The sequence below is a fragment of the Manacus candei genome, unplaced genomic scaffold (assembly GCF_025592945.1).
Source record: "Manacus candei isolate 608988 ecotype Guabito, Panama unplaced genomic scaffold, ASM2559294v1 h1tg000034l, whole genome shotgun sequence".
In the NCBI taxonomy this organism is placed as follows: domain Eukaryota; kingdom Metazoa; phylum Chordata; class Aves; order Passeriformes; family Pipridae; genus Manacus; species Manacus candei.
In genome coordinates this window covers 7,825,012-7,849,522 of record NW_026138082.1, presented here as the reverse complement: position 1 = coordinate 7,849,522, position 24,511 = coordinate 7,825,012, and the positions used below count along the sequence as shown (strand labels likewise).

At 35.6% G+C, this 24,511-nt stretch overlaps 1 protein-coding gene across 10 annotated transcripts in view; it reads right to left on the bottom strand.

Annotated features, from left to right (window-relative positions):
- The window catches only part of TRDN (triadin), a 224,279-nt gene that overhangs the window by 70,853 nt on the left and 128,915 nt on the right, over positions 1 to 24,511 (bottom strand). For all 10 annotated transcript variants that reach the window (XM_051792113.1, XM_051792115.1, XM_051792118.1 and 7 more), the window contains 5 exons: positions 18,628 to 18,663; positions 15,311 to 15,364; positions 3,941 to 3,973; positions 3,808 to 3,840; positions 2,555 to 2,581 (listed from right to left, as the gene is read on the bottom strand). In XM_051792113.1, coding sequence (XP_051648073.1) covers positions 2,555 to 2,581; positions 3,808 to 3,840; positions 3,941 to 3,973; positions 15,311 to 15,364; positions 18,628 to 18,663 — 183 coding nt within the window. The remainder of the gene's footprint in view (positions 1 to 2,554; positions 2,582 to 3,807; positions 3,841 to 3,940; positions 3,974 to 15,310; positions 15,365 to 18,627; positions 18,664 to 24,511) is intronic.

Below are 24,511 nucleotides of genomic sequence, written 5' to 3'. Positions count from 1 at the left end.
CTTTGAGATATTTGCTCAGTATGAAGGAAGGCTGAAAGAAATCACTCTGACTGGAAATAACGAACACTTCACTCACTGAACCCTGAGGTCAGAGGCTCCTTATCGTGATCTCACTAATTCAAGAGGTCATTAACTTAAGAAATGTATATTATGGTTTAGGAACTGTTCCTGTTATATGGAGAAATGAAAAAAATTCATGCTGTAGTGGCTTGTGAGAAAATGAAAGAAAACTCCATATGAATTTGATAGTTCTTCAAACATACACGCTAATTGGAATGACCTTCTTCTATGTCAGGAGATTATTTTTTTTTAATTATCAAAGAAGAGAATTTCGTAAAAAGCCTTGCTTGTTTTCAGAACAGGACTGTGTGCCCTCCAAAAATGTACTTAAAAATTTAAAATTTGTCACCATCTACTGAATATTGAAAATCACTTTTTGCCCAGAGAGCTGCTACATCTAAAAGGATTAATAGCAGAAAAATAAGAAAAAAGCAAATAAATATCAAGGAAAAACAAATAAATATGGATTGAAAAGCAATGATCTTGATTAGATTTAGTGAAAGTTATAGCAAATAAGCAATACTAGAATTTGTCTGCATCACAAGAAATATAGAAGAAAATAACAGCATTCCTTTGTGATTGTTACTAAGTGGCAAAAGAAACAGCTGTAACATTTTTTTATAAATACAATTTTTCCCCTGGAGTATAGGCTATGTTTGAGTTTCAAAATTAGCAACATAAAGTTAAATTTAGATTACTTGTTAAGAAATAATTTTTAAGAAATCAACAATTACCCCAGAGTTAAAATCAGTTATTTCTATTTAATGAAGATTAAAACAAAGTTGTTATTTACTAAGACACTGGAGAATAATTTCAGGTTCAACATTAGGTTCATCCTATGGTAAAACTAAGATAGCTGAGACCAACACTTTCAGCTGTGAGACTGTTCTTTTGACAACAGAAATAGAAGAATTATTCTTGTATTATATAAGCGAAACCCAAAATTTCTATTTATCCTTAATTAACTGTGAAGTTCCTAAAAGTTTTTTTTCAAATGCCCCTTAATTCAGGAGCTCATAAGGAAGAGTTCACTTCCATCCTTCAAAATGCTGGTGGCATGATGAAGACCTATTGCATATGCAAATATTTGCTTCTTATCTAAATAAATATGAAATATGAAAAAAATGAGGCTACTCACAGCAATAAAGCATAGAGTTAAATGCTCTGTAGTTTGAAAACCCCTGCTAACTCTATTTGTAAACTTTACAAGTGACCTAAATAAAGTAGCATTTAATAAAAGGGCAAATACCATCATTAGGATAACAATTTCAAAAGGTATGTGACAACATATTCCAAAAGTGACCAAAGAAAACTTCAAGTTCACTGAAAGGGACTTAATTTTGTAAGAAATAATTGCTTCACTTCTTTTCAGACTGTGGTGGTCACAGGTTTGACAGAAATGGGTTCACAGATATTGAAATGTTGATGAGTCCTGCATACTGCAGCATTACAGAAGAAATCAAAAAATTTATTCAGAGGCTTCAAGCAATCAAAAGCTATCCACCTTTTTTCAACCTTCATTCAGTCACACATAGTGGCAAGACTACTTTTATATTCAGCTTTGGCTTTCTAGAATTTGCTAAAAATGCAAAAGCTTAATACCACATTTTTTTCCCCTTTAGTTTCTGTGTTTTGTCTGGTGGGAGTATGAAGAGAACAAATGCTTAAATTTGGTTCCTGTTTTGCTCAATACAATTAGCTGCAGAGCAATGACAACATTATGAATTTAGCCATAAAGCAGGGAACTTAAAAAAACATCCAATAAAGGGAATAATGTATCAGCTTTGATTTCCTTACATTAATCTCCACAGTTGTGATTCTGCAACCTCATGCTCCAGAAGAGCACTCTCTTGCAATGCAACCTGACTACTTGGGTCAGTATTGTACATATGCAAAAAGTCAGACACTGATGTCAACAACTCCATATTTACTCAACTTGAACTTATGTCCTTAATGTTTCTCACCAGTCCCAGTTCCCTGTGCATTGTGGAAAGGAGCAACCTTTGAAGCAAACACTGATGCTCTCACACCTCCCCCCTTCTGTCATCAACAGTTCATGTGTAAAAGGAAGGCAAAATCTGGTTCACTGAACCTCCCTGTAAAACTCCATTCCTTAAAGAAAACAACACTTCTGTCACTGGGTTTGTGTTGCAGTAGGACTGACAGAAACAGAAATATTAGTCTTTGTGTCATGTCTCTATAGAAGACCGGTTATTTCTCCTTTCTGCCTTTCACAAAAGCCTGATGATTTGAGTTAGGATTAGAAACTGAATTTGATATAGTTGGAGATTGACAGTTAGTCTATGAATAACTCTAGGAAAAGGCACCTGCTTTGAGATGCTGCAAGGTAGAAGCCATTATAATTTAAAAGGTTGTTTGTTTTAAATGTCACACCTGTTAACAACTTCTTTTCACAAGAAGCCTTCTTCATTAACAGTAAAGTTAACAACAATCTTCTTCCATTTCTATTTTAAAAACAAACACAGTTACCCACCTTTTAACTTCGGATTTTGCTCAGATCCTATAAAACAAAAGAAAATTCTCAGGCACTAATTTTGTAAATGAATAAAGAAATTAAGACTGATCCTAACATCTCTTCTCGTGGTCAATATGCTATCTATGCTATCTATGCAGAAGCAGGAGTTCATTTTTTTGTGTAGAAAAAACTGACACACATACATTGCTTGTTTGGATAGTCTTATGGCAGATGACTGATTAACCTGCAGATTAAGAGCAATGGAAAACAAGGTCAATATATAAGTTATGTATGGAGCTTCAATAGCTCCACTATTTTTAATAATGTGAACGAGAAAAGGAACAATATGGGTTTCAGAATGAGCACATATTAAACAGAGGTGGAGGGTATAAGATAGAAATCTTTTGACACCTTTAGTAATTTAGCAGAAGATAAGGATTTTTTTCTCCTTTTTTTTTATTTTATTGAAAACTTCGGATACAGAGGAGGATCCAGTTATACAAATCTTCCTCGAAAATATGTTTTTTCAGATAATTTATTATTCTTCATAATTACATTAACTAAATCCAAATTAATTTAACTACCACATTTCTCTTTCTTCATTATTTATACCTTCATTCTGATGCACTGTGGTAAGTTTCTATGCTTTAGAAAAGAACAGATTCATTTTTCTATAAATTGGCTGTCTATTGTAGGTATTTCTTGCTCAGAATTTCTGTCTGAGAAAATGCAGTCATCTGATGAATGAGTCATCAAGCTTAGCTGTAAAAGGAGTTGAAAATCTTTACGATCTCCCAGATTTGGATAAACTTGAGAAGCGGATTCCAGTTAGAAATAAGACCATCTAGCTGCTCTAAAATAAACCAATAAAATGCATGGGTATTTGGAATAAAAACATATTAAACAATCTACTTTTTTCCTCCCTTTTACACTCTGAATCTTATATTTTATTTTTGTTTCTCCATCCATTTACATTACTGTAACTTTTAAGTAAGCCCCCTTCCTTGAAAAGACAAACCCTTTAAAAACTGAAATTAAGAATTACCGACCTCTTGTGCTCCTCAACAGTATTTGATCAGATCTCAGTTCCAGAAGACCAAATGGCTGCATGTCTGCTCCACAGCAATTCAGTTGCTTAAGTTACTTTTATTAAACCAGGGAATCTTTATCTATGGTATTACTTTTTTTATCCTTCTACCTAATCCTGTCTCAACTGAAAATCAAACCAGATAAATGAGACTCTAAAACTTACAATATTCCACAGGTCTTACCATGTACTTTTACTTCTCTCTTTGCTGTTTTGGCTGTAAAAACAAACAAAAAATTAAATATTGACTTTTGACATTATTTAATTTAAAACATTAGGATAGTTAAAAGGTAAGATAAAAAGGAGAGAATATTCACCAGACTCCATCGCTTTTTCTTTCTTGTGTGGTTCTGAAAAAGAAAAAAAAGTAAAGATTATATTTCTCTTCCTGTAATGCTTTGTTTAATTGCCTTGGACAGTCATTTTTCATGTTACTAGTGGTGGTTGGATGTGAGACATTCCCTTGGACTCTCAACTCAGATGAGCCCTTCTCTGCTTTCCTGCATGTCAAAATAAAACCTTTATAGTTGTAATCAGTCTCTTCAGTGGTTTTCCCACTGCATAAACAGGCTGAGATTAGCTCCTGATAATGAACAGCAAAGCATTTAACTTGTATAATAAGGTGCTAAAAGGAAACTACAGAAACAGTGTAGGTTAAAACATCGGCAGTTTTGCTTCAGGGTGGTTTAAATGGAGGCCTGCAACTGTAGATGCTTCAGGACACCTGTGGTCCTTGTCTGTCTTCACTGGAGAGAACAGAGAATAAGCAGAGTATCTAGTTCACCCACTGTACTCTACATCCACGGGAAAGGGGACAGGATCCTGGCCTCCTTTACAGGAGTGCACAGTGTGGAAGAAATGACTGCTCACTGGAGCTCACCATCAAAACAGGAGCTGAAAACCTGAAGTTGAAAAGCTTCCTCCACCTAAACTCTGTACCCTCTATCAAGCTATGCCTGAGATTTACAACTTCTTAATATAGTTTCTGTAACAGCTCTTTTCATCCTGCCAGGATATGCTTCAAAACCTCCTCACAGAAGGAGCAGGCAGCCTGCCATGGGGAGAGACTGAATGTTTCTCTCAGACACCAAGCATCATCTACCAGTCAGTGCTGATGCTCACAGTAGCAGAAAAAATAGTTAAGTTTTTTCTGTCTGCAGATGCTTTTAAACAGCATATGGAAAGGCTCTGCTGAGCAGGTTTGGATCTACATAGGAACATTTCCTAAATTCAAGAGTATCTGAACTGACTGATCACAAGATATATCATAGAATCATTAAATCATAGAATATCCTGAGTTGGAAGGGATATTCTTGAGTTCCAACTCAGAATATTCTATGATTCTATGATTCACAAGGATTACTGAGTCTATCTCCTCTCTCTCCACAGAATAACCCCAAGAATCACACCATGTGCCTGAGAACATTATTCAAGTGCTTCTTGAGCTCTGGCAGGCTTGATGCTGTGACTACTTCCCTGGGGAACCTGTTCCAGCTCCCAAACACCTTTGGGTGAAGAATCTTTTCCTAATATCCAGCCTAAACCTCCCCTGACACAACTTCAGGCCATTCCCTTGGGTCCTGTCACTGGTCACCACAGAGAAGAGATCACTGTCTGACCCTCCTCTTCTCCTCACAAGGAAATTGTAGACTGCAATGACGTCTCCCCTCAGCCTCCTATTCTCCAGGCTGAACAGATCAAGTGACCTCAGCTGCTCCTGGTATGGCTTCCCCTCCAGAGCTTTCCCCATCTTCATAGCCATTCTTTGGATGCTCTCTCTCTTATGCTGTGGCACTCAAAACAGCACACAGGACCCGAGGTGAATACTCTTAAATACATGCTCATCGCTTACCAGTATCTGATGCCTATATTTTCTCCATGTTTATTATAGGTTATATCTGTATTAATGCTGTGATATACAGTTGAGCAACAATAATGTTTCAACAGTTTCCACTCTAGAATCAAGACATAAAGTTCTATGTTCAAAGAGATTCTGAATGTTGCATCCTCACAAACCTATTAATAAATCTGAGCTATCATTCATTTGAATAAGCAAAAAGGAACAAGAACCTGCCAATAGAAAATTAAATATGTTTATAAACAACATTAATATGAATAATATTCCTCCTATTAAATATTAATTAATAATCAATCCTGACTGCACAGTATTAATACTGACTGCACAGTGGGCAACTAAAAGAGGTAAACTTCATGCAGAGTTGCGAAAGTAATTTATATTAGAAAGGGCATACTAATCTAAAATACAGGCCCCTCAATTGTTAAGTTTGAAACAAATGTGTCATTACAGCATACTCTCACCCCCAATAAGCTTATATCAAGCAACTCATGAAATTCTCTCTGAAATAAAACCTCATTTTTTTCTAGGGCTTTAAATCCATTTGAAGAGCCATATTACATACATTTTAAAGAAAAATATAGTTTCTAAAATAAAGTTTTGCTCTGAGTTCTTAAAAATCCTGATTAATTTATCTTTTTTTCCCAAAAATATTTATGTAGTTTCATCACAATTTCAAAAACAATATCTTTCAGACAAAATGTACACTTTAAAGTATTAAGACTAGCTGACTGAAATAATGGAACTAGCTTTAATATAGTTATATAAAGCCCGTTTTAGTGTATTTATTATAAAACTTATATTTATGAAAATTATTATAGATTCTTGATAGACACATTGTAAACAAGAAGGGGGATTTAGCGGAAATGGTCATGGAGCAGGTTCATGTCATCAAAGCAATGAGTCATAAATATGATTTTCCCAGCAATATGAAAAAGTGATAGAGATAGAGAGCAAGTTTACATTAAATGGTTTATTGCCTGAATAAGTATTATATTTCCTTGATGGCACTCTACCTTGGGTGGCAACCCTATATAGGTCAAGGATGAGAAATATTGTAAAATCTGAGAAGTTTGGGACTCAGTAGTTTGGCTGACTCGATCTTAATTATAACAACAGCTGCAGGTTTGGTTTTGTGTAGCCCAAGTACTCTTCAGACTACCCACTTTCATGCAGATATTCTAGGATTTATTCCATGAAATGAGAATTTTTATTGGTTTTGTGCAGTTTTCTGTTTTGCTATTACTCAGAATAGCTTCCTGGAAACTGAAGGAAATGTAATTCTGCCTTCAGTTGTTCTGAGGCAATTATTTTTTCCTCTCATTCTAAGATCTGTCAGCTCTCATGAGATCAGGGAACAGTATGATACTAACAACACTCGGCAAGTGTTTTGGCAAAGTATAAAATAATCCATTTATTTAGCTTTATTTTTTAAAACTTCAAACATTAAGGAAATCCTATAGAGTTTCCTTTATAATAGTTTGATTTCCAGAAGCATATGAAATGAGATCCTTTCCTATAAGAAATTTTATAAAAATTAATAACATGGAATTTGACATCAAGCATTTCTGGGAAATCTGACATGTCAGGAAATTTCAGGTGATTCCTGCCTTGAAATTTGAATGGAACAAACTTAAACCTTTCATTACATGAGCCATAAATTTCAAGAAACTTCAGACCTAGATCTTTCCTGTTTGTTACAAGTTATTATTGCTTGATCTCAATGTCTTTCTCTTTGCTTTTTTTTACTTCCAAGTAGTTAGTATGACGTAGGAAAGGATATTGCCAACTGTAGAAACATTAGACATTTGCCATGACATTTGTCATTCTTTTTATATTTAACCATTTTTGCATGTATATGAGACTGTACAGCATGTTTTTATTTCGGGAAGTTTTGTTGGTAATATAATATTTTTCTACCATGCATGGAATTCAGATTTGGTTTAGTTTGACATTTCACCATCTTTATATGCTCTGATGCTTTAAACAAATGACTTTTCCTTTTTTTTAATGAGAACTGGTAATGTATTAGATACCCATAAAACCATATAAATGTGGTTTTTTTCATTACTAGTAACATACTCCTAGGCAATCCAGAGTAGCTGGAAGATAGAAGAGAACCTGAACCTGTTTCTGCACTCTTCCCCAAAGCACAAATGGTGCTGAAAAGCATCTAGGCTGGTAAATTCATTGTGGTGCACTTTAATCTTTACTACTACGATAGACAGTCACAAACTGGGACTCTCTGCCGTCCCTTAGAAGAGAATAAATTGATATCCCACATAATTTATATAGCTATGTGTGCACATGTATGCATGTGTGTGTGCATGTGTCATCTCTTAATTCAGACAGAGCATTCATGCTCAAGAAGTGTTCAGGAAAATAAAAATTGTATGAGGAATGACACAGATTGGGAAAAGTTTAAATAAATGGCATATCAAGTGGTTTTGCTATTGTGTGTCATACACCACATGTCAATTAACCAATACCGTTTTGTTTGCACTCAGCAGCTGCATAGAAGTGGTGTTTAACTGCTGTACTGTTGTTTAACTTTTACCACAAATATTTCAGTCACTCTTGTCATATTCTATGCAGTGTCTTGAATACTTAAATCCTTAGACAGCAGAAAGTTAGCCTAGTCTTATAGTTTTGTAATCTTGGTTTTACAGGCTATATGCTTGTCATTTCCCTTCTCAGACCTTCATATCACATTGTTTAATTAAAACCAAATGAAACAGAGTGGTAAAGCTCTCCAAGATATCCTTTCATTAAGAGTATTGTGAACATAAGCAACCAGATACAAGGAAGATGCCTTTAGTTCCTCCTGGTGAATGGAAATTTTGCAATATGAGTTCAGTCACATTGTTAGATCTGAGATAATCCCCATGAGAAAGTCTTGCATCAAACTAGGTTTTTCCATTTCTCCTGCTATCAAGAAGAATGTGTTCTGCTATAATTCTCTCCTATTCTTACTTTCTAGATCAATGTAGAAAACCTCACCACCATTGTACACTTTGATTCATAAAGATAATGAACTGAACAAATACATTTCTTTCTGGAATAAGAACAGAGATAGGAAATCCCTTACTTGGTGAGATCATGCCACACATACAATTGTTCCTCTATAAATCACCTTTTGAGGGGGGTAACAAACAGTTTTTCTGATAAATTTTTGTGAAGGAAAGGAAAGCATTTGACAATTCTCTCTATCAGCATATTTATATGAGAATTCTGCTACCATGTTGGGAAATACCTGAGAAAAATTTTACACAAAGAAAAGAAAGAAAAGAGGCCTGGAGGAAATTAAGTACTTTCATTTTCTTCTATTTGGTCTATAGCTTTTCCTCACAGGCAGAAAGCAGTGACATCAAAAGTGAACGTCATAAATTCTAGAGGTAGTATGACCATATATGGTATAGGAAAGTAAACCACACCACTGCTCCCCTGTAAATCAAGTGATGTTTTCATAACAGTCTCAATGAACAAGATGAGGCCCATTTATTCCCATTTTAGCAAAGTAAAGGTGGCACCACTTTCAAAACATTATTATCTGGGAAGATAATCATATCCATAGTGTATGCGATAGTCTAATCAACGAAACTTAAGCATGCCCTTGAATTCTTTGTTGATTCAAGATGGAGTTAAAGATATGTTAATTTCTTGCTCAAAATTGGCCCCATTCTTGACAAAAGTGCACTTAAATCATGAAAAAGTTCAGGGCTATGAAAGTTTGCCAGTTTCAGAACAAAATACCTTAAAATGCCTTTTCTGTAAAGAGCAGACACTTAAATAATCCTTTTAACTCGGATTTGTACTTAAATAGCACTTAATTTGACCCTCTTTTATTCTCATTATTGTTACTTTTGTGTATGGAAAAAAAGTCGGTTTTGTAGTTTACTTGCTCCCCCTGCCTTGCTCTTAAAGTAATGTTGCTTTGTGTTAGGAATACGGCAGTACTTTGGTGCATATCAAATAACTGGTAATAAAAAAAGAAAGAAGGCTGCATTTTTAGTACAAGTGTCTTCACAGACACTGTGATCTGAAGGGAAGTATTTGAAATTATTTTAAATCTTTATCATCCTTAAACAGAGAATACTGTAAGGAAAGTATAAATACCAAGCTATGAGACTGGGCTTTTCAACATCTTAGTAAAAGTCACAAAAATAACATGGATTTCAGGACATTTACTCAAAAATAATTGAAAAAATTGGTGAATAAAAACTGGATTTCAGATGAGAAAGCTTAGTGTAAAATAAGCTATTCATGCTCCATTTAAATAAATCCTATAATTAAAGAATTCAAGGTTGTAAAGTAAAATCTTCTAACATCAGAAAATTCTTCTGCTTTCAGGGCATCTGTTGTGACATGTCAATAATTCATTTTTCCTTTCCTATTCAGAGTTAGATGAATTCAGAGTTCAGCTTACATAATCATGTGAACCATTTAAGACATCCTGTTCTGTAATATTTTCTCAGACTTGAGCTGGGATGAAAATGTCAATGGGTTGGAATGATTTGTGGAATACATCTCCATCCACATAATAGATTCCTGCAGATATTAAGTGGCTGAGTGATGGACTACTGCAATAGCAGCAAGGTTTTAGCTGCTGAGGGTACAGTGCATTCCTGACAGATCAGGAGCAGAGTCAGCTGTAAGGCTTCACTAAAGCCCAGCGGAAGCACCGTAGGACAAACAGGTGAGAACCAAGACCCAGGTTCTCCTATCCTTTGGCAGGTTGCCGGTGACTGAAACCAGATAATTCCCAACTGCTGTGCAAAAAACAGGCAAGACTGGAACTATCCATTTAAAACCAAAAAGAAAATTAGTAAGTCAGAGAAGATATGATGTTTAATTTCCCAAACAATTAAGGTGGGAAAGAGGAAGAGTTATGCTAATATGGACTGAAAAAAAAAAAAAAAAGCCTTGATGATGCAAAAGACCTACAGAATGATCCTGGACCTAAATCCAAGGACCCCAAGCAGCAGGATTAATGCAGGTAGGGTTTCATTATTTTGTTTACTGTTGCATAAGCACCTGTTAAGTGTATTTATTTTATAAAGAAATAAACTGCAAAGCCTGTCCTTATGCCATCAATAAGTTACCTCTAATATTTGGTCCTCAGGAGTTAGATTGTAAACCTGGAATATAAACCCTGAGAATGGCTGTTCTTATGTTATGAAAAGACTGAGAGGGTTAACTTCAGGGACCAGAAAACTGAACAGACTACTGCAGCTTCCAGAATAATTTTCTTTGTAACACCTGCATGACAGAAATATGTGCAGAGATGTTCTAACCAGGTGCAGTGGCTGCTTATAGAGAGAAATTTCAGGGCACATAGAGGCACTATGTAACATAAGAGCCCAAGGAGAATGTGGGATGGCAAACCTACTAGGGCCATGTCCATATACTGTGAGAGAGACAGAGAAATAAACTATTCATCTCCTTTTCCTCTTTCTAAAAGTACTTACAGGGGGTGTGTAACATAAAATTATACTGGTTTTTGAAGTCTCTCCTCTTTTACTGACTACACAAGAAGATACGTGTAGTCACATAAGGTGAGAATAGGTAGGTCGATGGATGATGCAGAGGGTGTGGTGCTGTGAGTAAAATAAATCCCAAGATGTGTGACTTGAGAGAGTTACCTGTCTGAGAAACCTGAAAAGCAATCCATTATAATTTTGCCCGTTCCACTGTGTTGATAAATTATTCAATAGACATGCTGAATTTTATTAATTTTTTGTAACATTTTCATGGTTTTAGCATTCTTCCTATGTACTTCTGTCCTATAAGTGATCATTAAAAGACAACCAATTAAAAGACAATCCAGCTCCTTAATAAACCTCTTCAACATTTCAAAGCACATCTACTGTCCCATAAACTTTTGTTATTTCTTCCTTTTTATGTAGAATAGCACTGGTTATACACTATGGAAATAGCTTTCCTGCTGCCATTTTAGTTGCATTGTTTACCTTGAACCAAGAAATAAAATAATTTCTCTGCTAAGTAAATACTGCCCATTACCACTAGAACCAGTGGTTCTTCCTGCATTAGGTAGGGTGATCTGAACCTCTTCAACACATCCTCTGACGAGGTTTTTCATTATAGTCTGCATTCTAATATTCTGTACTTATACCATGAAGGCATTTCCTGTATAATTTTCTATATAATGTTCTCTTTCTGCTTCTTACCAACAGTGGAATGATCAAAGGCATGATAAATTAATAATAATTCTAGCACAACTGGTAGTCAGTTTGAGAGATTGGATGCAGCTGACATCTGAGCACTCAAATTTAGCTATTGCCTGTCACATTTATTTTATTCTTTCTGGATCCAAACTAAATTTCATTGATTTTCAAGGGAGAAATTGTGCTCAAAAAGAGATTTTTGTTATGAACTCAAAGGGAGAAAAGAATAAGATTTTTTTTTTGCATGTATGAGGAGAGGAAGATGGGGAAAATCAGGCATTAAAAACCCGCAATTAGGCAGTTAAGTGACAGTACAAAATCTGTTAAACATACTGTAAAATTAAATTAAAAATTTCAAGACCATTCCAGGGAAATTCTAAACTGCAATTAGGATTTAATTTTTGCAATGTTGAAAGGAGTTAGAACTGATTTTTAAATCAGGCAAATCATCAGGGGGAAAGCTATCACTGTTGCTTATAGAAGGTGCATGAGTCTTGCCTATGATATTAGGTTATCCCGTAAGATGGAGTCACAGATGAGCTGTTCTCAACCCTCACCCCAGTTAAGGGAGTGCCTGAGGCTCAGTGGCACCAAGGCTCCTTGCTGCCTACTGGGGAACACACTCACCCTCCTGCTAGTTTAGCTGCAAATGCTCTCTGCATGGTTTGAGCCTGTGCCCTGTCCTGCACCGCCATGTGCTTGCTTTCCTTACCATGACAAAACAAACCCAGAAAATTTACCAAGATGAGGTGTGGTGACTCTGTGCCCCACCGCTGACAGCTGGACCACTGACCTAGTAGAATTAGCTATAGCTGTGAGGCATGATAAGTGTTGAGGTGTGGGAATTTTTTCCAGGTGAGCCTCCACAGGGATGAGAGGGAGAGGATTTTCCCTCCCCGTCCTGACAAAGGATGAGGCAGCTGCTCACCACCTACACCCCTGGCTCTGAGAAACCCTTCAGAGAACCTACTGGGCCCAGCACACACAGAGTGCCTGAGGAAAACCCGTGAAAGAAACGTGCACCTGTCCTCAAGGAAAAAGGGTAGACAGATATCTTGTAAGGGTAGGTCATGTTCAGACCTGTCCTGCCTGGCAAAATTCAGGAGACAAGGCACTGTGGAGAAAGAAGAGAAAATGGCAGCAGGGTTTGGGATGGGGACAGCATGTGACAGAGTAACTGAGGAAGACTGGTGTAATGAAATATCTTCAACTCTGATTTCTTCCTTCAGAACATTTGCATACACCTATGAAACAATTCTGCTCTACAGCCAAATACTGGCCTCTCCAGCCCAGTTTCTGATGGTTGCCAAAGAGGTAATTTTTTCCAGTTAGAGAAAACTGGAAATATTTGAACGTATCCACTTTCAAAATCATGTAATGGAAATTCATTAAGGCTGATTTCCTAGAGCGGTTGTCACCTTCCAGATATGGAAGTTCTCATAGACTTCCAAACTCCATATTCATTTCTGTTGCTTTCTCTGTATAAATATATGGAGATAAAAATAGTGCATATTGAATTAGGCAGGGATTTCTTCACCAGTGACATTATGATCAGGAACATATGTGATGTAGGTGCACCGTAAGATGACCAGCTGTGCTGTCAGTCTGTTCAGTCTGTTAAGAGGAGTAAACCTTCAGCTTTAGGCATTCTTGGGTACAGATTGTGATGTAATAAGATATGAGGAAGAAAATGAAATATGAAATTGGATAATGTATTTAATTTACTGTGCTAATAGGCAACAGTCTACTTACAATGTTTCCAAACAAGCATATTTAATATTTTGCTATGGTGAGTTATTCTGGTGGTAAATTAGTTTTCAGAGAACTAGAGGGGAAGCAAAAATGTAGAAGTCAGAGCCTACTGCTCTTTATTGCTTTTAAGGTAAACTAAATAATTAGAAATGTGTCAGAACAAAGTTATTTTATTTTTCCATAAGAAGCCAGTTTTCCCCCTTTCTTTGTCTTAAGCAGATTACTGTCATCACCATTCATGCCAACAAGCAGACTCATTGGAATATTTTTCAAAAATGAACACAAATATTGGAAGCAAGCAGGTGGAATGAATTAATTATAAGTATATGGTTCTAACATAATGGTTCAAACATCTAAGGGTCTAGCTATACAACTGGGGGAACAAAGCTGCTTTAAGAAATTATCAGTTACATGGATATAAATGTGTGTGGAGCCAGACTCAATGCCCTGTCACATACACATTTCTGGGATAGTTTTTAGCTGTAAGGCATGGCAATGGTGTGATTTACGCTGTTTTCCCAGTTGTGTTAGCACAAGTGAACATGGTGGCAAACACAGAAGGCAGGGATGGGGAGCATTGGCAGGGAAATGGTGCTTCTTAGGCCAGCTTCACACAGTATATCCTACAGCTGAGCAATAGCCTGCATCAACTGTGAGTCCAGACTACATGTCCTTTGTTGGTAGAGGCAACTGAAGGTGCTCCTGGTTTGCACTGATCCCTGACCAACTCCCAATCACCCCTACTGGTGCAAGTCATTATTCTCTCTTTCATCAGAACAGATCTCTGAGATAGACTACAGACATGCTCTGAATTTTACAAAGAGAGCCAGAAAATAATCTTAAAGAAAGGAAAAAAAAAGGAAATAACAAGATCCCAAATCCGTACAGTGGGATTAGCTGGAGGCAAGAAGCAGCAGAAGTGTGGGCTGGCCTCTCCTGCAATACCAGCACCAGAAACAGCTCAATAGCACAGAGCCTGGTGCAGTGTTGGCTGCCCTGCTTTGGGCTAGGATAATATTATAGTTTTATACTGACCACACTTTCACATGGGGATTTCCTGAGCATTTTTTTGATAATCAATATAAAATGTAGTCAAACTACAAATATAATAAATATTCAGATTGTTATTAATTATATTAGGTTTTATTTAATTAAGCAGAAATGAGATGTGGCTTTTTTGAAGATGGCTCTGAAGCAGATGAGATCAGAAATAAAAAAAAAGTAGTAGATTTTTACAATCCAATCTAAATTCAGGTAGGAATTTATGACATTATTTTATTGAAAAAAGTTTGCTTGTCTTTTCAGTGCATATTTATTATTATTATCTAAAAGCTGCATTTTGAAAACCTACTGCGAGAGCAGCACTTTGAAAAATCAGATCTTCTTCTTAAAGGGCTGGAATATAGCTTCGCAAGGAAAGTAATTTCTGTAAATATTGCTTTTAAAATCAGTCTTTACATTCAGATTATTTTTTTTTTAATATCAAGACCTACAGAATGACCCAATAGTTAGGACCCAATAGTTGGCCCCCCTTTGGAGGCCCAAATTAATAGATCCTTTAAGAAGTGCTTGCAAATAGGCAGTTATTTCACTAACAGACGATTACCTGTAAAATAAGTCTATTGAAACTTTTATTCAATATTCCTGCAACCTTACGGTTGACATGGGAAGACAAAAAGTAAATATAATGTCATAAATCAGTGCTAAATATTTTTGTTCTTAGCAAAAATTTAATGTACAAATTATCACAATAATTTAGAGGAAACAGATTAAAAAAACCCCAAACCCAAAACCAAACAGTGGCTTTTGTGCAATCCAGCAGATGGTGCTATGATGCAATAAACTAGTTCAAGAGTATAAGAAATGCATTGTATGAGAACATTTTTCTCCTTTACCTGGTGCTGCTGCTTTTTTGATAGCTGGATTGGCTGCAGGAGCTTTTGCTGGCTCTTAAAAAAAAAAAAACAACAAACAAAGAAACAAAGAAACAACAAATTAAACCAATTATTACAAAGTATTATATAATAAAAAACCCACAGAAATCTGAGGAAAGGCTTCCAATGAGGTACAACCTGTAGCAATTTTTTCCCTGAAGAATTAAACAAAGAGATTACCCAAAGGGAGAGGAGCTGTCTTCAATAAACTCAAGGGTAACAATAAAATAACCTTACAAGCTGAAGGGCTAGTAAGCTCTGGCTGTTAGGCACTGAATCACTTATTTTAGCTTTTTCTGCCTAGTAATTCAATATCTATTGGCAAAGCAGAGGAAAGGAGGTATGTAGGGGTTCCAGCATGGCCTTGCCCCTCAGGGAGCATGTATGTGCTGGGCATCTCTGCATTTGATCTTGCAGCTATGAGAGCAGAAGGTCCCGAACTAGCCTACATCAGGTATTGACGATTCACTCCTGTGAATTCAGCAGTGGTGTTTCAGGGGATCTCACAGCCATTCAGTGCCATCCTTTCCCCTAATCTGAATCTCTCCCTGGTTAGAAAAGGTGAAATTGGGCTACTTCTGCAAAGTACATCCACAGACTTGGCTCTCCATCCTGAGGAATGGAGGAGCATTAGGAGAAGATCTCCGTGTTTGATCCTGCACTTGAAAGAGCAACAACAGTATTCTCCTAGCACAGAAACAGGCCCTCACAGGCCATTAAACTGTAATTCTGTTCCTGGTCTTTTAAGTCCACTTGCAGTATATTTTAGTGCACTTGCACTATACTTTCTTTGCTGGTAGAACATGTCCTTGCAGAATGAAGATCCAAGTGATGAAGGGTATGTACATCCCCAAGCGGATTTGGGGAATCTCAGCCCTAGATAGAAGAATCTAAGTAGTTTACTAGATTTATTTACTCTTCACTAGTGTTTAGTTAATTGCTTTTGCTCTCAGGAACTAACAAAACAGACTGTACTTAAACCACAATAATTCAATGAATATCAATAAGGAAAACTCCACCAACTGTCATAAAGGATTTTGTGTATCAACTAGAAGGTCCTATAAATTAAAAATCACATTTCAGTATTTTGAGAGGAAATAACTAATGATTTTAATCACAAGCTGAATTACAGATTGTCAAAAAATGTTAGTTAATCTTCACATCTGCCATTGTGTTATTGCAAAGAAAAAAAAACATGGCTAAATCAGGAATGTAATCTTGAGTTCTTCCCTCCAGTCTTTTGAGAAGTTCATAAAAGATGCATAGACTGTCTTGCGAAACAGAATGAAAACAAAATATACTTTGCATGTGTGGTATTGTTTTGTTTACATCCATTTAAAACCCCACAGCAGATAATTATATTCTAACTTAGTTATTATCACAGCATTGTAATTACTTGGGGTGCTCACACCTCCTTCAGGGAAATATGTAGAAGACCTTGAAGAAGAATGTACTTAGTATTACTTTCCTAAGTGCCAGTTCTGGCAGAAATAAGAGATCCAACTTTCATGTTCTACAAGTGTCAAGTTGGATTCAATACAAAATTACAGGACTCTTGCAAGTCCCTTCTGAGCTCTGAGCTAGAGCATGGTGGACAGTGAGACTTTTTTTTTACTTTTTGTTCTTAACATCCATGAAAAGAAACTAGGTTAGGACCCTTTTTATTCTACAAAGATTTTTCTTTTCATTAAAATATTTAATTTCTGAGCAACTGAAATAATTATAGTTGAGAAAAAATAAAATTAAGGGTATGTTTTGTCAGAAATTTCTTTATTTAATTTTTAAATAAATTTTCAGTAGCACTGAAACAAAACTAACCAATGTTTTAATCTTTCTTTTGCAAGCATACACTTTTCAGTTTGTAATTCACAAATTATTTAAGTGCTAATGACTCTACATATTTATGAACTAGTTTCAGCTGCAAATTTCATGGTGGAGCTGGGACTTTTTGCTGTGACAGCTGCTGTGGAATTCTGCCATGAAAAGTGTCATAAAATGGAAGGCACATCTAGTGTTCCTTAAAGTCCATCTAGTTCCAACTCCCTTGCCACTGGCAGGGACACCTTCCACTAGACCAAATTGCTCCAAGCCCCATCCAGCCTGGCCTTGAACATTTCTAGGGATGGGGCATCTACAACCCCTCTGGGCAACCTGTTCCAGTGCCTCACAGCAGGATACAATAGAGATACACGGAGATACACAGTAGAGAGTTTGTTCCTAATATCTAATCAAAACCTTCCCTCTTTCAGTTTAAAGTCAATACCCCTTGTCCCATCACTGCATACCTTTGTGAAAAGTCCCTCTCCAGCTCTCCTGTAGGTCCTCTTTGGGAGCCGAAATAATTAGATCCTTTAAGACCCGCTTGCAAACAGGAAGTTATTTCACTAACAGACCATTACTTGTAAAATAAGTCTATTGAAATTTTTATTCAATATTCCTGCAAAATTTGAGTAAGAAGCAAATGTATAAGCTTTCCTTGATTGCCAAAAGAAATCTTTTAATAAATTGCTGCAAAACCGAGGATGTCAGGAGATTAATCTGCCATTCATGTCACGAAAGATCATAAATGGAAAGTCAGTGCATTTTTTAATCATGAATTTGAATGAGATTTTGAAGCCCCATAGTTTTTCTATATTTTTCCTATATACTATACTTTCAGAACAGAGAGCTGGGCAGATGAAGTCTTACCAGAGAAACTGTCTTACTGTCCTTACTGTGTTGAGGTATTGATGGTTGCAAACTTGTAGAAAAGGAAGACGTAAGTGTTCCTCTGTTAATGACGCCACATTCTCAGAACATTTTGTGGTTATTTTTTCAGAAGAGCCCAACTCCCATCTCTCTTCAGAAGTCTCTGTGCTGGAATCAGAAGTAACTAGATAGGCAGGGCCCTTGTACATTTGTGAAGATAAATTTGGTGGTCCCCAGCATGTTGAACTCTCAGCCTTCTCAGCTCATTTATGAAAATTGCTGCCACTGAGAGCACATTTTGCTGACACTTCAATTTGACATTTCCTTTCCTAGGAAACTTTTGTTTTTTAAGACAGTGATAAGGAAGAGGGGAAGGCAAAACTGTCAGTCACAAAAAAGAGTGTGGAATTAAAAGTAAGACAAGAATGTATTTAGAAAATAAGAGACACATGAAATCTAAACCTATAATTTTTCAATTATAAATGGTGTAGCTGCTTTCTTTGCATTTTCAACAATTCAATATCTATTATTTTTGGATTATTGAAATGTACTCTTTGAAACTGCATATAAAAGAGATAGTAGTTTCTTACTTTTGAGTTCTTTGGACACAGCAGCTTCTTTTTTATCTGTAAGATAAAAAAAAACCAAACAAACAAACAAAAAAACAACCAAAAACACATATGCATGAAACATAGAAAGGATATAAATAGATAGAAAACTGCAGTGTGTACTTTAGAGGTGAAACAGCTTATTTGCTGCAAAGTGCATCTGATGATACAGTGCCTCAATTCAGTTCTGTTTCTTTCATGGTACAGTTACACTAATTTAACGCTAAGTGTAAATACAAAAAAAATCTGTGTGAGCATGAACAGTTTTGTTTAATTTCTGTATTGTAATCCCTGAAATTTGACATGTGGTTGAGTTATCATGGTTTGTATGTACTGGCTGAACTATAGTTACTCACCATGTGCACATTGTTAAGATGCATAAATGCAAGGGAAGATGAGCTAGGAGCCTAAGTATAGAGATGTAATGAAAGGCACTCTCTTCTTAAAGATCTTACAATCATACAACTTAGACCTAGTTTAGAAGACTTCCTACCTAACACCTTCGGAACCTGGAGAAACTCAGCCAGTCCTACATATGGACCAGGCAAATTTAGGCAAAATCTGTCCCCGGTTGATTTAAATAAAATTTAAATGACTTAGCTATATCAAAATGCAGCATGGCCAGGAAGTCTACCAGAAAGACTTAACTAGGCTGTTCAGTCTCTCTTCACTTAAGGTAGCATTTTTGTGCCAATTTTTGTAGGACTTTTTTCCGATGGCTGAGAGATTTGGAATCTTTATTAAGGAGATATAGGTGGGCAGAAATACTCAGTGATAGCTTCTTCTCTATAATTCTTGCTACCTCAGGGTTTTTAAATGGATACAAAAATCATCCATTTTTAGAAACATACTTGGAGTCTCACATACCTTTTTCATTAGTCTCACTCTTACAACTAAGAGATCTTACAACTAAGGTCCATGGAGATCCTGTGAGACAGAAGCAAAGGGGTGCATAGAGCAGTGGTAGAAGTTACTCCCTGGGTGACTATGAGGAAATTAACATCCTGTCTAATAATCTATAGTGTGTGGAATAAAGGCAGAATAATGCTTATGTCCACAGCATATATGAAGGACAAATGAACTGCGCTCTTAAATACTAACACAGGAAATACTTCAGGGTAGAAACCGCCAAATTAAGTTGCCTGCAAACCCAAGACTATCCCATTACTGCTAAAAATATGAAGTTGTTTCAGTTTCTGTTGCTTCCTAAATTGCTATGAAGAAGTTGATATGAGATAAGGTAATGCAAATGACTACCAAGTAGTCTAATAAAAAAATCTTGAAAAATTTGGAGGAAAATACATTTCTACTTGGGCGAGACGCTGCTCTGAACTGAATGTTTCTAGGTTAATCCTCTGCTTCCCCTAACTCTCTGTGAAAGCATGTTTTGCAGGCATAACTTCAAAGTATGATAATTACCACATTTAGATGAAATTAACCATGAGGCAGCTTTTAGCCATGTTATCTGGCTGAGGAGCCTATTGAAGCCTTCAAGAAGCGCCTATTAGTTGCCAGATATGGAAATTTTGAAAGGTATATATTGCAGTGATATGAATCATTTATCAAAATAATCTTCTATTGCTGGAGGTTATAAAAAATAAATAAATTGACAGCATCATTTACAATAAGAGACTGGATCTAAATAAAGCCCTCAGGTTCTTTATTTCCTTTTTTCATATAAGTTATCATTTATTAGGACAATGTACTTCCATATATTTTAAAACCATAATTTATGTTCAAAGAATCAACGTGTTTTCTCATCATCTGAAATACATAACCTATAGTAAATTCTGAGTAAAAAGCTGGACAATTTTTTCCAGTAAGAAAATCTTATAATTTGGGGGGTTTGGTGTATTTTTGTTTTGTTTTTAAAGTGAAGAAAAATTAACAAAACCTGATTCCATTCACACATATTAATATGAAAATGTAAATATTTTTACTTTTATGACATTCTTTTCAAACCAAGGTGCCTAATATTTGATTTCTATAGCTATATTTAACCATCTAGGCTGCAATGATTAACAGAAAATTGTGCAGAGGAGGTTTTGTAGGATCTTGAATCACAGAGGTTCCTTTGAAGGTATATATCATTTACATCTACGCACTTCATACTCGACTGAAATAAATGACCCGGTTGCAAAGAAATGAACAACTGGTAGATCTTACAGAAGGAGGGAAAACTGCTCAGAACTTCTGAAGTTCCTAAATGTAGTTACCTGCTATAATGCAGCAATATCAGATAACTAAACAACTCAAAGGAAAACAATACCAAAAATGAAGTGAACAATGAGTTAATTTGTGCAATTTAAGACAATGAGCATTTTGTCTCATTCACTTTTGCTTTGCACAGGTCTAGGGTTTAACTTTTAAACTATGGGAGTGCGGTTGGAGAACGTAACTTATATTACATCAGGTTTTCATATTTATTATGTCTTTTTCTTAAAAACAACAGTAAACTCTCTGGCCTCTTGATGGGTCTGCTTTTTTATGTTAGTTAAGAAGAGGTATTTCCAAAACAAATTAACTTATATTCAAACACTAGTATTGGACAACCTGTGAACATTATCCTAAACACATCAACTTAGAAATACCAATCAACCTAGAAAGTATAATCTTCAGACCTCTAGGTTATTTTCTCTTTAAAACTTTACTGGTACAGGAAAGGCAAATGCGTGACATGAGAATGATTATTATACTTCTCAGAAGCTATGTCATTTCATTAGGACCTGTATAACATGTGAACATCAGTCTGAGTGTTCTAGCAGCCTTGACCAGTAGTACAATCAAAAGCACTGTGATTATCCTTCATATTGGTGACAGAACTATTTGATATCCAACAACAGGGTATGTATTTTATTTTCAAGAAAAGCCACATTTCTACAACAATGTAAAGCAATAAAAAGCCCAAACCTTTAATAGACTTATAATAGAAGACAAGACTTCAAAATCTGATGCTTTCGATAATTTGGTGGCCAATTCGAAGCAGCCATTTTTTCAGAAGTTTTTGAGGACATGTTTGATATTTAGGTCTTCTTAAAGGTCTTATGTAAACCACACAAATACTGTGCAGTCCAAAGTTTTGGATACCTCTTAGAACCCTAACCATTACTTTTTCTTGAAAGAACATGCAACAGATTTTAAAAGGCTAAGCACCATAGCTGACAAAATAATTTGTCAGCTGCGGAGTACTGTGAAGCACCCTTTTCATCTTACAGTTATTCTATCGAGGTGTTTAAAGGCAGTTGTATTCTAGTCTATATTATCAAAAAGCAATCATGTTTGTACAAGCTCTCCTCTTCTCAGGTGAATGAACAGGTTTTTCTTTTATTGACTCTTGCGAAAGACTAAAGTACAGCAATACTTAAAAATTATTTTATTAAAAACCACCAAATATTTAAACAAATATGATCTGACTTTGTTCTTATCTGTAAAGGCTAAAAGGATCAATTTTGAATTCAAACTAAGAATGAGCACAGATGTATCGCAGCAGAACAGCAAAGGAGTATTTTATTTTTTGCCTCTTTTTAGCACACAGCTCAATCTTTTCCTCAGGCCTTGTTCAAAATTCTTTTGAAGTAAACTAGCAGTACACAGTAAGTGCAAATGATATCTAAACTACACATGGGACAAGAAAAAAAATCTCTCCAAGCTTATATAGTGCCTTTCATGACAGTGAGTCCCTAGGAGGTTGGTAATAAGCTATTAGAAAAGAATGCCCCAGTACTCTGGTACAGAGTGTAGTTGTTTGAGTTTAAACAAACTTCCAAAATGGAATATTTCAAACACTGCTCTGAAGTGAATTCCAGATCTGGGGTTCATGAAATTTTTACACCTGTTTTAGCAATAGATTTATAATACAGTGTACACTGTACATTTCATTACAGATCTTTGGCAGCTCCATACAACCTATATTTTTAATATCTAAAAGAAAGTTATGGGAAATAAGTGGGTCTCAAATTGCACTCACTTGAAAAGCTTCTCTGTGCCTTTCCTCCTAAAAATCTCTCAAACACATATAAGAGTATTAAAAATCTTAAATTAAAAGTATTATTCAGATAAGTGAATATTTCAGAGACAGTATAGTGATAGCTCAGATAATGATACACTATTTAAAATAGCTGGCTAAAACCCCTCTTACTATTGGAAGCATTATCGTTTATGTTGTATATAAACCAACCTTTCTATTTGGAAGCTTCCCAAAGAACATGACAGTAATATCAAATTTATAAACAGAAATTCATTTCAACATCAGTGGGAAATCACAGTGTCCAAACTGAACGGTAGCTAATATCCTAATCAAACATAGTGTAACCCAATAGATTCCTCCACAGATGATCTGGACTAAGTACCAACACCTTGGAGAATTACTAGATACCTCTGAAAGACATGATTTACTGAATCAAAAACTAAAGAGAAATTTAAGATATTAAGCAGTTATGAAAGGAGAAATTCTCACTCTAAGCCTCAGCTAACACTTTTTTACTTTCTCTATCTTTAATTGATGATCACATACTAGGATGGACTTAATCAAACACCACTGACTGGCTAACGGTCTATATGTACTCACAGAAAATAAGTTGTGCAATGAAGATACCTCACACAATGTGACCATAGCTCTCAAAGAAGAATGTTCCTAATAAGACACACAAATATTGCATCATTGCTTGGCTCTTACTGTTTATTTTGCCTCAGGTATTCAATTCATCTTGTGATTAAAAGTGGGAGAACAAAAAGAGAGGAGGGAAGAAAAATGAACAGAAAGCTCAAGAATCAGAGAGAATTGTGTTGAAAACAAAAATAGTATTTTCCAATGTCTTGGAACCAAAATTGTGTTGATTTTCCAGAAAAAAAAAAAAAAAAAGAAAAAAGGCTCCTGGTTGTCATTATTGACCAAAGCACAATCGAGTACCAGCTTTGGGAGCTTGGTTCTGGCTTTCAAAGTGCAATACAATAGCAGAGCTTTTATGACACCACACCTTGCAAGTATGACAGCTAATGTTCTCCTTACTGCCCTGGGTAAGAGTTCAAAAAAGTAGAAATAAAAACCATAGCAGGTGGCACCTGATGTCTGAGAACTTCCATCATGTGAATGGAAAACATAATTAAAGTAGCCTAGAGACCAGTCTCACTACAGCCTGTTCCCAAGCTAGAAGATGTACCAGAATTTACAAATAATTTATTAAGTAACAAGATTTGCTGTTAATGTGATTTACAGTGCTAAAAGAGGAAGACACCCCAGATAGCTGAGCATTTTGAAAAATAAGATGCTGTTGAGCACATAGTAATTAAAAAAGCATTCTCAAACTTCCTACTAAAATATGTTGTGGTCTAACATTTCTGGTTTTCATTTACTTGGAGTTATTAAAACTGCTTTTCACAATACAGCATTGATTTCAACTAATAGTACAACAATTCTGAGAAGTGTTCAATTCTGAACTGTCTTTAAGAATTTCTTACCCAGTTGCTTTTTAATTTACATTATTTTTGATAATTTTACACTAATTTCATGGCATTACTGAAATTATTTTCACCTTACCACATCTAAAAGTTTTTGGGAGTATTTTCTTTATTTTGATTTCAATAATTTCCGAAACAGATGCTCACATATAGGTGTGTTTTCTCAGAGTATCTACCCATTTTGTTGTAATGTCTCCATTATACAATAAAGATTTTAAAAATTCCATATTACATAGAATTAAAGTAGTATTGTTTCTTCTTTTCAGTGGAATTAAAATCTAGGAAGGCTCTATCAAAGCTGCTTATACTAATGTAAGATTAAATTTTTAACATACTTCCCCAAAACCCTAAAATTTGATGATGGCATAAAAGAGCTGTTTAGAAATATCAACATTTCTCCCACATGCAA